General features: G+C 44.2%; 2 protein-coding genes across 3 annotated transcripts; both read left to right on the forward strand.

Annotated features, from left to right (window-relative positions):
* Positions 1-398: 398 nt before the first annotated feature.
* On the forward strand, positions 399-6595 carry vps4b (vacuolar protein sorting 4 homolog B). 2 transcript variants are annotated; one of them, XM_053882995.1, is made up of 13 exons: positions 399-752; positions 2125-2236; positions 2390-2490; positions 4260-4371; positions 4452-4602; positions 4703-4761; positions 4834-4953; positions 5025-5181; positions 5246-5394; positions 5484-5565; positions 5633-5852; positions 5922-6062; positions 6197-6595. In XM_053882995.1, exons 1-13 carry the CDS (start codon positions 732-734, stop codon positions 6296-6298), a joined length of 1527 nt encoding a protein of 508 aa, XP_053738970.1. In that variant the 5' UTR covers positions 399-731; the 3' UTR covers positions 6299-6595. The 2 variants fall into 2 exon arrangements, with proteins under 2 accessions (XP_053738970.1, XP_053738971.1); XM_053882996.1 differs by lacking the exons at positions 399-752; positions 2125-2236; positions 2390-2490 and adding an exon at positions 3140-3354.
* A 2288-nt stretch (positions 6596-8883) lies between these two features.
* On the forward strand, positions 8884-13956 carry kdsr (3-ketodihydrosphingosine reductase). The gene is made up of 10 exons (XM_053883318.1): positions 8884-9144; positions 9352-9441; positions 9530-9586; positions 9682-9747; positions 9812-9907; positions 9975-10166; positions 10234-10317; positions 10370-10453; positions 10518-10619; positions 10695-13956. The coding sequence occupies exons 1-10, from the start codon at positions 9037-9039 to the stop codon at positions 10812-10814; spliced, it is 999 nt and encodes a 332-aa protein (XP_053739293.1). The 5' UTR covers positions 8884-9036; the 3' UTR covers positions 10815-13956.
* The last annotated feature ends 264 nt before the right edge of the window (positions 13957-14220 follow it).

The raw sequence follows: 14220 nt of genomic DNA on the forward strand, positions 1-14220 counted from the left end.
AACAATTATATTGTTTCTTTATATTGTTCTTTAATCAAATTAATGCGTGTGGAATTCATTATTAAACCTGATTAATCGTCAGTGTAATCTGAATACTTTTACTATTTTTTGTATTAATACCTTTTGTCCAATGCTTCCCCCAGCTGGCCAAGTCCATTATTGCACATATTGAAAAGTATAATTTGGGCAGAGCCAAGTCTCTTGGCTACTTTACTTTCGCTGCTGCCCCCCAACCAGAAGGGTATCACATGAATATGGACAATAACAATAATACTGTAACAGTCATATGACGACGTACGTTCCCTTTAACGCGATCCTCCCACGCCCTCTAGTGGTGTTCACTGTCAATACAAGAGTCGCACATTGTACCGTCACACACCCGTGAAACTTAAGATTCAGGGTTTTCGTTTCGACAAGTGACACATGATCGTCATCTGAGTCTCCGGAACGGAACACTCCTGGCTCTTTATCTAAACTATCCGAGCATATATATATGTATTTTTTTGCGCTCGTGTTAGAAGCAGCTGTCTGGAGCTCCGAGTGCAGGAAGCCACACACTAGCCCCAGTGTTTGTAGCGAGTACAATCCATGAGTCACAGGCAGCAGGGTTTCCAGCATCGTTTCCATTTTTCAAACTGGGCCGGCCGCTTTCTGGGACGCGTCAACGCCAGATAAGTCGCACCAGGAAGACAAGCGAAACAAGAGAGTCACGACTTGACTTGTGTCCCCGGATGGAGCCGTCTAATCTACAGGTAAGTAAGGAAGGAACTCACTGCTGGAGTGGTTAGATGTCGACGCCAACTTGGCGTAGTTTGACATTAAACTAGTCAAGTGAAGAGTAGAGTAGCGCTCTGTCTGACTGGCGACTGACGTTGTTGTTGTTGTCAAGTGCGTGTTCGTGTGTCTGTGACTGAGTATAAGTATGTTCGAAGTCCGTGAGTGATCAAACTTCATTCACACGCAGCATTGTGTGTGGCTCAAAAAAATGGAAAAAATGAGATACTAAAATATGATTTCAGCTTTTTTTTTTTTAGAACTGCTACAAAGATGTGTGATGCTGACTGAACTACCCACTTGTTCCATGTATTCATGTCAAAATAATGCCTTCTGATTTCATAACTTCAGTAGCATGCATTTTAGAGAGGTGTGTTTTGTTATATTCAAAGATAATACATAATAATAAAACTGACTTGTGGAAAATGTCTTCACCTGATTGTTCTTCCAAGTTATCTTCCATCATTTTATTTGTATTCCCCCTGTACTGTAATTCAGTTTGGCTTCACCCCAAAAACCTTCTATAGCATTACAATTATTAATACAGTGGTACCTCGGTTCTCGACCACAATCCGTTCCAGACGGCCGTTCGAGAAGCGAATTGTTTGAAATCTGAATCGATTTTTCCCATTACAATGAATGGAAAAAGAAATAACGCGTTCCAAGCCTTAAAATAGGCTTTTGTAGGAGTGAATGTAGAGTGTCTGCTGCAGGTGCGCTGTTCCTCTATGTGTGTGGCCGCTGCATGTGGGAGGGGTTGCCGAGTGAGTGACGTCTCTCCAGAAGTGAAGAGGTGCCCGGTGCGTGTCCACCTCTGAATGTGCGCTTCTGTGCAGTTTGGCTGTGACAAAGTCATAAACCAAGTCACGCTCTGTCCCAGACTCGCCTCATCCCTGTCCCAGCTCCAGCCCACAACAGGACATCAAACCCTGGAGTGCGAGCACCTCCTCTGTGACACTCTACCACGGTCCAGTGTGGAGACAGGAAAGGTTTTACACCTCAATATGAAGAAAAAACAGTCAGTAAATGTAGCTAACGGGACACGTCTGCATACAGAGGCTGCGTTATACACAATAACAAAGCGCGTCGTGGTGCGGCTGATCGGTCCGCGCACGTTATGTTTTTTCCAGCTTTTTTCGGGGGCGTTCGATTTCTGGATTTTCCTTCGAAATCCGAAGCAAAGAAATCTCGAAATCTTTGTTCAAACTCCGATTTGTTCGAATTCCGAAACATTGGAAAACCGAGGTACCACTGTACATACAAACACATACCGGAACTGAACGCTTACCTCCTGCGATTAGTTGGATTAATAGCTAATTTCAGGATGATAATGCGTGAATTTTCTTTCAGAAAGCCATCGCTGTAGCGCAGAAGGCCTCGCAACAGGACCAGGATGGAAACTATGAGGAGGCCATCCGTTCCTACCAGCATGCCGTCAAATACTTTCTGCACATTATAAAACGTGAGTCATCATGCCACTTGGACATTACAGGCCACACCTATTATTATACAGTCAAACACTTTTGACCACATCGGTGTAAACAAACACAAATCTGTTTGTATTCACGCACTGTAATAACCCCTTTGTTCTTATGAAAAATATTCCTCTAAACAGGTGAACCCCAAGGTAAAGATGGAAACCAGAAGCTCCGAGACAAATGTAAGCAGTACCTGGACCGAGTGGAGGAACTGCAGGAGTACCTTGTGAATAAAGAGGTTGTTACAAGACTTCCATATTATATATTACACATATAGTACACATTCTGGCGCTGCTTACTGGTGCTCTGTGTTACATGATGTGCTTAAAGTGACCTGTGCTGTTCTGTGGCGGGTGAAGTTTAGTCTGGGCCTTGAAATAGTGCTGACAGCGCGATCTTAAGGCGGTCAAACCGCTGCCCAGAGAAGATCCACGGAAAAGCAAAGTGATTGTTGAGTGCGCATATGTTTAACCTTCACCTCTGACTCCACATTTTAGGTCTTCACCTGGGAATTGACTGGATAAGATCCGTTAAAATGAACAAACAAGTGCACCTAAGTTGACGTGGTTATAGGAGGGATTCAAGTGAAACATATATATAATGAAACGGCACCCTCTATTATTTTATTATTATTATTATCATGATTAATGTTCGAAATCTGTGTTGATTTAAATCATCAAGAAAAGAAAAAAGGGTTGATCTGAACGTGAATCGAAATGGCCCCTAATAATTTATGACGTTCATTATTGCTGTAATCGACGTGTTTAATTCAGTTGATTGCTGTGTGAGTGATCGCATGGTCTTGCTTCCGAAATGTGTTTTTCAAAGCAACTTTCATAAGGAGTGACCCTTTCATCGAGTCTGCGTGCTGACGTCATCGCATTCCGCATACGCAAGGGCAGACTTTTCAATGCGGAAGTGGCCTCTTCAGGTCGTACTTGCGATCCGCCGCGGAAACGAAAACATTCGAGAAAATCGCCCCACCGAGTTGATAATAGAAATATTTTACCCTTAATACCACGGTCGCTCGCAAAGAACATCGGTGTTTACTAGTTTGGACTTCGACGATCGGCCGGCCGTCATGGCTAGCAACAATTTACAGGTAAGTTGAGGTCCAACCCCGATGCTAACAGAGCGTTATAAAATACGACTTTATCGCCCATTAACCTTTGAATATTGTGGTCGGTGTGTGATTGGACATTTACTGACTGCTGTTATTACTGTAGAATAAGTAGAAAGCCTTTAAAAGTTCTAGAAAGTGAGTTTAGCTTAGCGGTGGCTAACGGTGAAGCTAACATTCGTATAACTTGGAAGAAAAAACACAAGGTCAACAACTAATATTCACGCGTGTATGCCTAAGTTTGATAAATCCGTGACAACATTATACCAACGTATAGTTCCAAAAACGCGTGGTTTATGTGTTTTTGAATTATGTTACGGTTTGTTGACATGGATGCTAACGAGCTGCACATTGCTACCAAACGTCTTTTATCTCGCTCTCCTTTTATAACAAACAAATCTCTCGGGGACAATTGCGAGCAGATTCCTCTGCGACTCGTGGAAAACTATGTTGACATGTAAAAGGGAAGCCGTCGACTTGATTTTCATGTTTGAGCCGCACTGTCATGTCACCTGACAAAACAACACCCCCCAACCTACGCGTTCTCACCGGCGTTTCACAATATATGCTGTTGTATATGAATATGCTGCCACGAATGACCTTTTTCATAACAGTTTCGACTTAAAGCTCACAACATCATGGTAAACAACGCCTTGCTCAAGTGCACAAGTCCACTTCAGTGAGCTTCTGAAGCATATTTATACATGTACTGTCTGCTAAATGTTAACCTCCTTCCAGGACAGGTCCACTCGGCTTGTAACCTCATTCATATCAGGGATCTGATAGCTTTTTCTATAAAAAAAAAAACATAAGGGGCAGCTGCCCCAACATATTATTTTATGTAAATGTAGTCTTAATGATCTGTTTTCATTTCATTCACTTACTAGAAAGCCATTGATCTGGCCACCAAGGCAGCACAGGAGGATAAGGAACAGAACTACGAAGAGGCTCTGCGACTCTACCAGGCGGCTGTTCAGTACTTCCTTCATGTGGTGAAATGTAAGCCTCCATAAGATCGGCGTGTTAATATTCATGTCATAGTTTTTCATTTCCGTGTTTCTTTTCTCATTTTCACACAGATGAAGCACAGGGTGAGAAAGCTAGGCAGAGCATCAGGGCGAAGTGTGTTGAGTATTTGGACAGAGCCGAGAAGTTGAAGGAGTATCTAAAGAAGAAAGAGAAGGCACCTCCTGCCAAGCCTGTGAAGGAATCGCAGTCTGATGACAAAGGGTTAGTGGTTGGGTGGGGTCAATGCAACCAGCTTGAAAATCTGTGTTTTGCTTGGTGAACTGCGTCTCAAAGAATCTTTGTTCAATTTGAACTTGTGCAGGAATGAAAGTGACGAGGGTGATGATCCGGAGAAAAAGAAATTCCAGAATCAGCTCTCGGGTGAAGAATAAAGTTGGATTCAGGTTTATAAAAAATATAAAAGCCTATTTTACTGACGTGATTTTTGTGCAGGGGCCATTGTGATGGAAAAGCCAAACATCAAGTGGAATGATGTGGCTGGTTTAGAAGGAGCCAAGGAGGCGCTCAAAGAGGCTGTCATTCTGCCTATCAAGTTCCCACACCTTTTCACAGGTAACCGGGCCTCTGCAACAGCGCTGGCTCACAGTTATCCACTTGAGCTGAGTGATATTTTTCACTAAAAGGGAAAAGAACGCCATGGAGAGGGATCCTGCTCTTTGGACCGCCCGGAACGGGAAAGTCGTATCTGGCGAAAGCTGTAGCCACCGAGGCCAACAACTCCACCTTTTTCTCCATCTCCTCGTCGGATCTTGTCTCAAAATGGCTCGGCGAGAGTGAAAAGTGAGTGGTCGAGCCTGAGGTTTATGTAAATACACCTGAAGTTAAACGGCTACTTTCCCCTCAGATTGGTCAAGAATCTCTTCAGCCTGGCAAGGGAACACAAGCCCTCCATCATCTTCATCGATGAGATCGACTCGCTGTGCGGCTCCAGAAGTGAAAACGAAAGCGAAGCCGCTCGCCGTATTAAGACAGAGTTCCTCGTTCAGATGCAAGGTCACTATGTGTTTCATTTATTGCTTCCTTCTGGTCAGTGTTTAACTGCCACATCATGTCAAGTGTGTTAAGCTATCGTTTCTGTACAGGTGTGGGGAATGACAACGAAGGTGTGCTGGTTCTGGGTGCAACCAACATCCCCTGGACTTTGGACTCTGCCATCAGAAGACGGTGCTGACTCGGTTTCTTGTCTAGTGTTGTGTATACGCTCTGGTCTGCTCATTCATTTGTCCTGTAGTTTTGAGAAGAGGATCTACATCCCGCTGCCGGAGGAGCCGGCCCGCGCCAGTATCTTCAAGCTGCACCTGGGAACCACCCCCAACAGCCTCTGCGACTCTGATTTCATCACCCTGGGCAAGAAGACAGACGGGTATTCCGGCGCGGATATTAGTATTATCGTCCGAGATGCTCTGATGCAGCCAGTCAGGAAGGTCCAGTCGGCGACCCACTTTAAGAGGGTAGGTTTTTATAGCATCATCGGACGCTAGATTCAGACATTCTGATGTGTGAAATGGTTTGGCTGGTAGGTACGAGGGCCTTCCCGGGCAGACGCCAACGTTATCGTCGATGACCTTCTGACCCCTTGCTCGCCTGGAGATCCCAATGCCATGGAAATGACATGGATGGAAGTCCCCGGAGAGAAGCTGCTGGAGCCGATTGTTTGTATGGTGAGACTGAGAGCAGAAAAGTGTTTTCTCACAATAATTCAACTGAAGCATCGGGAACTTGGTTACCTCATTCTGTCTTCAGTTTCACATTATGTGTGTGTATTCAATTCTATTCCATTTCTTTCTCTGTCTAGTCGGACATGCTGAGGTCTCTGTCCAACACCAAGCCCACCGTTAATGAACAGGACCTGGAAAAACTGAAAAAATTCACGGAGGACTTCGGACAAGAGGGCTAGGTGGCGTCTTGCACGCTGAGACAAACCAAAGCAAAGAATCTATTTTTACTGTCCACTTTCTTTTCCTCTCTCATCCTAACTATTCGTGAAGCCTTGCTGTTAATTAAATATTGCCGATGTTATTCTCGTGTTTTTTTTTTTTTGTTTTTTTTTATGATCACCTGACCAACAATTTGACGCTCAACTCTTCAGATAAATTCTCAGAGAAAACAATGTCGATTCGGGAACTACATCTAATTTACGTCAGTGCATTAGTGTCACTTATGTTTTTCTTTTTTTTTTTTTTTTTTTTTTTTTTTTGTTATTAAAAACAAGCATTGTATCAGATGCTGAGAGTGTGAGCCTTCACATAGTGGGACAGTGGGCAAGTGTCAATAGCTTCTTCTCACAGCAAGACATGTGAATAGTATATGAGGGTGACGGTTACTACGGGGTGTGAGGAGTTCTGTAATACTCAGGATGAGATACACTTGAGCTGTTTCTTCATTGTTTCCTGTCAAAAGCGGCACTTGTGTTCTGAGTTGAAGCTCATCTGGAATGCATCACCAAAGGTGCCAGACCAGCATTGTTCATCATTGCCGAGTACTCTATTGCTTTGAAATACTATATTACTCACGTTTGTTTCCACGTGTTTCTGTACATATCTTTCTTTTTTTATCAAGAAACATTACTGATTATTCCAGACTGCAAAAGCAAAGCCTTACCTTAAAATGAAGTCATATTAAGGACCGTCGTGCATTTAACAAAAACGGGGAAAATTGTATATGGTCATTCAATGGCAATATACAGGATGTGCCTTCTATCCCCCCCCTTTTTATTCTTCGACATTGGAAAGATAACATCTAAAGACCACTGTTACTTCAAACGAGGAAATGTATGGGTTTAAAACGTAGTTCTCCATTTACAGACTGATTTGCTCTATAACCTTTGATGTAGCTTTTGTGTCTCTACTGTCAATTCACCATATATACACAACCGCAGAAGCAAACTATGTTGAGGTCACGTGTATACAACGTTCCTTTTCCCTATCTGGGATGTAAATAAAACTGAAAGCTGTACAAAAGGAAGACTTCTATACTGTGTGACATTGCTTACAATTGAAACAAACGGTCATTAAACGGTTTTTCGGGAGTCAGAGCTGAGCCAGACAACACTCCATCCTTTTGTTTGAAAATACTGACCTGGGCACCGTCATGAAGGAAACGCCCATCCTGTTCCCAAGAAAGCCAGGATCACAGGACTGAATGATTACAGACCGGGGGCACTGACGTCTGTGGTCATGAAGTCCTTTGAGGGCCTGGTTCTCTCTCACCTGAAGTCTATCACTGCTTCTCACCTGGACTCATTGCAGTTTGTCTACAGAGCCAACAGATCTGTGGACGATGCAGTGAACCAGGCCCTTCATTTCGTTCTGCAGCATCTGGACTGCCCAGGAACCTATGCCAGGATCCTGTTTGTGGACTTCAGCTCTGCCTTTAACATGATTCTCCCAGCTCTGCCTGAAGACAAGCTTCGCCAGCTCAACGTGCCTGACTCCCACTGCAGAGGAATTAGAGACTTCCTGACCACCCGGAGTCAGTGTGTGCGGCTGTGGATGACTGTCTCCGACACTCGGACCCTCAACATCAGGTCTCCTCAGGGCTGTGTTCTCTCTCTCATCTCAGATGGGGATGAGTTGGGTTGCAGGAGGGAGGTGGAGCGGCTGGTGTCCTGGTGCAGCCACAACAGCCTGGAGCTCAACGCTCAGAAGACAGTGAAGATGGTCATAAACTTCAGGAGAGTCACAGTTTCTCTGTCCCCTCTCATGTTGGCTGGTTTACCCATTCCTATTGTAGACTCCTTCTGCTTCCTGGGAACCACCATCACTGAGGACCTCAAATGGGAGCCAACCATCAGGTCCCTCATCAGGAAGTTCCAGCAGAGAATGTTCTTCTTGAGGCAGCTACAAAAACTACAACTGCCAACGAAGTTGCTGGTGGAGTTCTACACAGCCATCATCCAGTCCATCCTCACCTCCTCCATCACTGTGTGGTACAACAGCTCCATCGTATGTTGCTGAGAAGGTGATGGGTTGCAACCTGCCACCTCTTCAGGACCTGTATGTCTCCAGGACCCAGAGACGTGCAGGTCGGATCAGAGCCGACCCTTCTCACCCTGGACATGGACTGTTTGTTGCTCTTCCCTCTGGCAGGAGGCTACGGTCCATCCAGACCAGAACCTCCCGTCACAGGAACAGCTTCTTCCCCTCAGCCGTCAGACTGTTAAATTTGTGATCAGCCTTTGTTGTTTGTAGGTTATTTTATTTTATTTTATGATGATATATAGTAAGTATGTCCAGCATATATATATATATATATATATATATATATATATATATATATATATATATATATATATATATATAATGAACACTAATAGCTTTTAGTGGGCGTGTGCTCACAGACGTGACGCCGAGGAAAAATAATGCGCAATGCATTGTGGGGTTGTAGTTCTCTTCACCTCACGAGTAAGATGATTCTATTGAGATGTCTACGTCTGTGACTACAACTACCATGACCGCCCTGCTAGTTCCGCGTTCATTTCAATTTGCATCGGGCTGCGGACTCGTGTGCGGCTATGAAATTTACTTTTCTTACTTACACGCCCAAATTCCTCCTCACGCGCCAACGTTAATCGAACGACACCGACGTGAGCAGTCAAGTTGACACGATTAAGGGGAGCTTCCGGTGGCCTCCGCCATGTTTCTTTACATAGTCGCGTCAGTAGTTGTCGTGTCACTGCTGCTCCTGAAGTTTCTACCTTCTATTACTCCCAAACCTCTGACACTCGACAAGGCCCATGTCTTGGTAAGTACTTTTACCTACCCCTCCTCAACTGAGACTCGTTTTTTGGGTGCCAGTAAGAGGGTTCGTTGCAGCCTGATAGCGAGTACGGATGTTTTGAATGATAATGCATGTATAATACAATGTATTGCACGCACCGTGGTTACTGTGTCGTGTGTTTTGAGAGAAGCAAACGCGTTGCAAATGAATTCTTTCTTTTTTTTTTTGAAGGTAACTGGAGGGTCCAGTGGAATTGGAAAAAGTGTAGCCATAGAATGTGTCAAGAAAGGAGCGTCCATCACGCTGCTAGCACGCGACCAGGTGAGACCACGCTCGTCTATCATCTGGTTACAGATTAAAACGTCTGTCTGTGACGTCTGTGCTGTGCTGCACGTGTTGATTTGTGCAGGCGAAACTGCTCCAAGCTAAGCAGGAAGTTGAAAAACATGCAGTCAGAGCAGATCAGGTGAGTTCTGATCATAAAATCCATGTATTTGTCACTGTATATGCTGTTTCTCTACAGGATTAATCCACTCTGAATCGCTTCTCTTTGGTCCACAGACAGTGCTGTGCATCTCGGCGGACGTGTCACGTGACTATGATGAAGTTGAGCGTGCCATCAAGCAGGTTTGCTTTGTTCGTTTACTCTGATTTCAGCTGTGTTTGAAGTATTTTCCTCCCGTTGTTCCAGGCTCAAGAGCAGCAGGGGCCTGTCGACATGCTGGTCAACTGTGCCGGGGTGTCAGTGTCTGGAAAGTTTGAGGAAATGGATGTCAACTGTTTTAAAGTATGTACATTTCTCTGTGAATGTGTACTGTGGTACTGTGTTGTGACTGATGATGGTGACCCCACAGAGGCAAATGGAGATCAACTATCTGGGCAGTTTCTATCCGACACGTGCCGTGATGACCTCCATGAAGGAGCGGAGAAAAGGTCGGGTGGTGTTCGTGTCCTCCCAGGCCGGGCAGATCGGCTTGTTCGGCTACACCGCGTACTCCCCGTCCAAGTTTGCCCTTCGTGGCCTGGCAGAGGCGCTGCAGATGGAGGCGAGTCCTCCCCTTCTCTTTCCTGGCTGCCATGATTCACTGTTTTGACTGAACCGGTCTCTTGTAGGTGAAGCCATACAACATCTACGTGACGGTGGCGTACCCACCTGACACCGACACCCCCGGCCTGGCTGAAGAGAATAAGTCAAAGGTAAAGCCCAGAATAACACTTTGAAAAGGCCGTCATTTATACTGTCTTCCAGCCTCTTGAAACCACCTTAATATCTGAAACGTCGGGCGTTTGTCAACCGAGCGACGTGGCCAGAATCATCGTCCGGGACGCGCTGGTAAGTCCGGCCACACTGGTGGATCGGGGGCGTTGATTCACTTTGGTTGTCGGTCATCACGCAGCAGGGGAAGTTCAGCAGCTCCGTGGGCCTGGAAGGGTTCATGCTCTCCGCTCTCACCTGTGGGATGTCTCCCGTCACGTCCTTCACGCAGGCTCTGCAGCAGGTAGCTCCCGTCTCACCTCCGCACGAGTTGGAATGCCACTGGGGCCGTGTGAAAACTCACGTGTCCCCTGAACAGATCTTCTCCATGGGGATATTTCGCGCCATCGCGCTCGGCCACCTGCTCTACTTTGACAGGGTTGTGCACCGCTGCATGGTGGAGAGAGAGCGGACGAAGGCGGCGGATAAAAAGGACTAACCTGAAACAAGTGACGGGAGCTTCAGAGAGGCTCCTGCACCGGCCTTTACGAACGTCTGTTACTTTGTCAACGATTAGTAATGGCTCAAACAATAATGGTTCATGTCAAAAGTGCTGGTGTCGTGGGGTGACACGAGCACGTGGTCGCGCTCCTTTAAGACTTGTATTTCTAGTTAGAAAATACCAGCTAGAAAATACCATCTAGTTTGACACCCCTGAATTACTGGGTCAAACATTACATTTTCACCCTCAAGATTTACTGCATTGCTGTAAATTTTCAAACTGAATGAGGAGAAAAACAACTCACTTGGATATGTGTTAAAAAATGCCAACAGTCCAGGGCGTTAAATCCAGTCCAGGTTTTCCAGCTGATTCCGGTTCTGAGAGTCTGCTACTTGTATGTATATTTTTATTCACTATGTTAATTTCCTCACTTAACTTGCTCATTCAGAATTAAATAAGGCCGTAATTGTGTCACTTGAGGACGGACTGTGCTGCAAACGTCTTCAACAACATGCATTCGAACTTTACAGTGACGTTATGACATTGAAAAATGATACTTTGTCTCCCCACTTTTACACTGAATGAATGAATGAAGATGCTGATGAGTGAACACATGGGATGTGTGTGACATTATTTACAAAGTGTGTGTGGATGGTCCTTGGTCCTGATGTGCTGTTTCTGTCCGCCTGACTGAACTAAACCATTAAGGGAAGAGTTGCAGCTCATATTTGTCACTAACTCTCATCCATCTAGGCGAGTTGTCTGTCAGTTTAAAGCAACGTGGATAATAAAAGCACCTCATTTGACCTATCCACCAAAGCCAAACATTAAATATGACCTTCTCATTGTCGGTACCAAAGTTGTAGCTGAGCTGTGTTTGAGGGACGCGCTGCCTCCGCTGAGCATCTCTTAACCTTGATCCACTGAACAAACATTCAGTAAATATTTGCTTTAAAATCACCTTCTGTGCCTTCAGCTGGAGAAGATCCACTCTATTTTACTCACGAATAAAATTGTTTTTTCCCCCTCCAACACATGGAATTTAATTTTTAAAATTGAGTTAAAGGAAACTTGATTGAATAAATAATATGCAAACTATTTGAGTAGGGGCTTTAAAAAATAGAGAAAATATAGAAGATTTGACTCTATATTTGACCCTCTATTGCTCCAAGATTCCGATTTATTTGTACCTGTAATATTCTAAATATTAGAGTCATTATTCCCAAATGTAACCCATAGTTTACGTCTAATATCAGATTTATTCTTTGAAATAAAATGTCGTGTTTATTCACTTGTTTGTATGTACGCTGAATATTGTTTTTTGTGTGTGATCGCTAAAATATTATGCCTATTATTTATTTGATTTTAATACAGCGACTTAATTTTGATATTTAATCGTTATGAGAACAATCATTATTTTCTTTTTTCTATACGCGTAGTTTTGTGGTTCGTCCGAGTTGCGATCTATTAACTCACCACTAGATGTCGTCTTGTCCATTTCAGTGTGGTCGGTGTGTTTTGAAAAGGCCTGCTCCGTGTCTCATACTTGTGGCATTACGGGATGGTTTTGGTCATCTGAATATGCTGTTCTAGCCGGGAGGAGACCTTCATGTTCCGTGAAGGGACTTTCCAGATCTCCTTTCTTGCTGCTTCTAGCGACATACATGACTTTTTAATTCAAAGATGTCGCAATTACTGGAAGTTTGTGTGACGGAATGTTGTCAAACTTTAACCCCATGACTCAACAAGACTCCAACTATTCAACTGGTATCACCGCGTTCCGCCTTCTCTCACTTTCCTACCGACAAAAGCCAAAGAGTTTAAAGTATTCCAGCACTAAAGCTGGAGCTGGAATTCAATAGTGTGCTTCCCTGCCAGAGAAAGTAGTTCCAAACGCTTGCGTTCGAAGGTGAAATAGTGTGTGAAGAATGTGAATGTTTTGCTCCAGCTCTGTGTGGGTGGGTGTGTGCGCGTGGGCGTTATGGTATGGGTGTGTTGCTGCTCACGTGCAGGTGCATTTCAGTACGTGTTTGTTTGCACCTGGACGAGTTTTTTTTTCCTTTTAAGTCTGTGATGAAGCATAGTTGTTTTAGTGTGTGCATATATGCATGTCTGCGCTGATATGCTGTGGGTTTGTATACTGCACTGTGGGTCTAGTGTGAGTTTTTAAGTCAATACGGCGTTTTTGCATGTGTGTTTAGTGTGGTTTTTGCGTGATATCTTTGGTTTTAGTGTGTATTTGTAGGTTTGGTGTGTTTCACTGGTTTATGTTTGCATGTTTCGACTTTTTGTGTCGCTGCCGCATTTGTTTGTATGTTTTGATGTGTGGATCCAGTTTGTTTTCTGTGTTTTGCTGGTTTATGTTTGCATGTTTTGGCTTGTTTTTTTTTTGTGTTTGTCTCGCATTTGTTTATATGTTTTGGTGTGTGTGTCTGTGTGGCTCCACTTTGTTTTTTGTGTTTCGCTGGTTTATGTTTGCATGTTTCGGCTTGGTTTTTTTGTGTTTGTCTCGCATTTGTTTATATGTTTTGGTGTGTGTGTGTGGATCCACTTTGTTTTCTGTGTTTCGCTGGTTTATGTCTGCATGTTTTGGCTTGTTTTTTTGTGTTTGTCTCGCATTTGTTTGTATGTTTTGGTGTGTGTGTCTGTGTGGATCCACTTTGTTTTCTGTGTTTCGCTGGTTTATGTTTGCATGTTTTGGCTTGTTTTTTTTGTGTTTGTCTCGCATCTGTTTATATGTTTTGGTGTGCGTGTGTCTGTGTGGCTCCACTTTGTTTTCTGTGTTTCGCTGGTTTATGTTTGCATGTTTCGGCTTGTTTTTTTTTTTGTGTTTGTCTCGCATTTGTTTATATGTTTTGGTGTGTGTATGAGTACTTGTATTTATATCTCTGTGAGAACCTGTTTGAGTTATGAATTAACATAGTGAGGAGATTTTGGCCGGTCCTCACTTTGTCGAGCCTCAGTTTGAGGGATGAAACTACAAAATAGCTGGGTTACTATAGCTGGGTTTTAGTTTGGTTAAGAGTAAAGGTTAAGTTTAGCCATTTGTTTTAGATGGCTAAGTTTGGGGGGGATATGCAATGTGATGGTACTCACTAAGATAGGAAAAAAAGAGGTGGGTGTGTGGGGTGAGTTTGGTTGAGAGTCCTGGTTAGGTTTAGGGGGAGAGGCTGGGGAAAGGGTTATGCCAATGAGAGGTCCTCACAGAGATATCAAAACGCGTGTGTGTGAATGTTTCAGACAGGGACCACTGCGGCCTGGGGACTCCCCCAGATGTGTATGGCTTATAGCACATATCACGTGACGACACAGTCAGTCAGCTCAGTTCACGTGCGTGTCTGCGTGCGCGAGTGTTGATGACGTCGAGGCGAGAGAGAGAGAGAGAGAGAGAGAGAGAGAGAGA

The sequence above is a fragment of the Synchiropus splendidus genome, chromosome 13 (genome assembly GCF_027744825.2).
Source record: "Synchiropus splendidus isolate RoL2022-P1 chromosome 13, RoL_Sspl_1.0, whole genome shotgun sequence".
Lineage (NCBI taxonomy): Eukaryota > Metazoa > Chordata > Actinopteri > Syngnathiformes > Callionymidae > Synchiropus > Synchiropus splendidus.

What these genes read in the sequence shown, in the direction of transcription:
- vps4b (XM_053882995.1), top strand. Translation starts at nt 732, where the DNA reads ATGGAGCCGTCTAATCTACAG. An exon ending in ATTCCAGAATCAGCTCTCGG is followed by an intron (nt 4,762 to 4,833) that starts GTGAAGAATAAA and finishes ATTTTTGTGCAG; the next exon opens with GGGCCATTGTGATGGAAAAG. An exon ending in GTTCCCACACCTTTTCACAG is followed by an intron (nt 4,954 to 5,024) that starts GTAACCGGGCCT and finishes TTTCACTAAAAG; the next exon opens with GGAAAAGAACGCCATGGAGA.
- kdsr (XM_053883318.1), top strand. Translation starts at nt 9,037, where the DNA reads ATGTTTCTTTACATAGTCGCGTCAGTAGTTGTCGTGTCACTGCTGCTC. An exon ending in TTGAGCGTGCCATCAAGCAG is followed by an intron (nt 9,748 to 9,811) that starts GTTTGCTTTGTT and finishes CCGTTGTTCCAG; the next exon opens with GCTCAAGAGCAGCAGGGGCC. An exon ending in TCATCGTCCGGGACGCGCTG is followed by an intron (nt 10,454 to 10,517) that starts GTAAGTCCGGCC and finishes GTCATCACGCAG; the next exon opens with CAGGGGAAGTTCAGCAGCTC.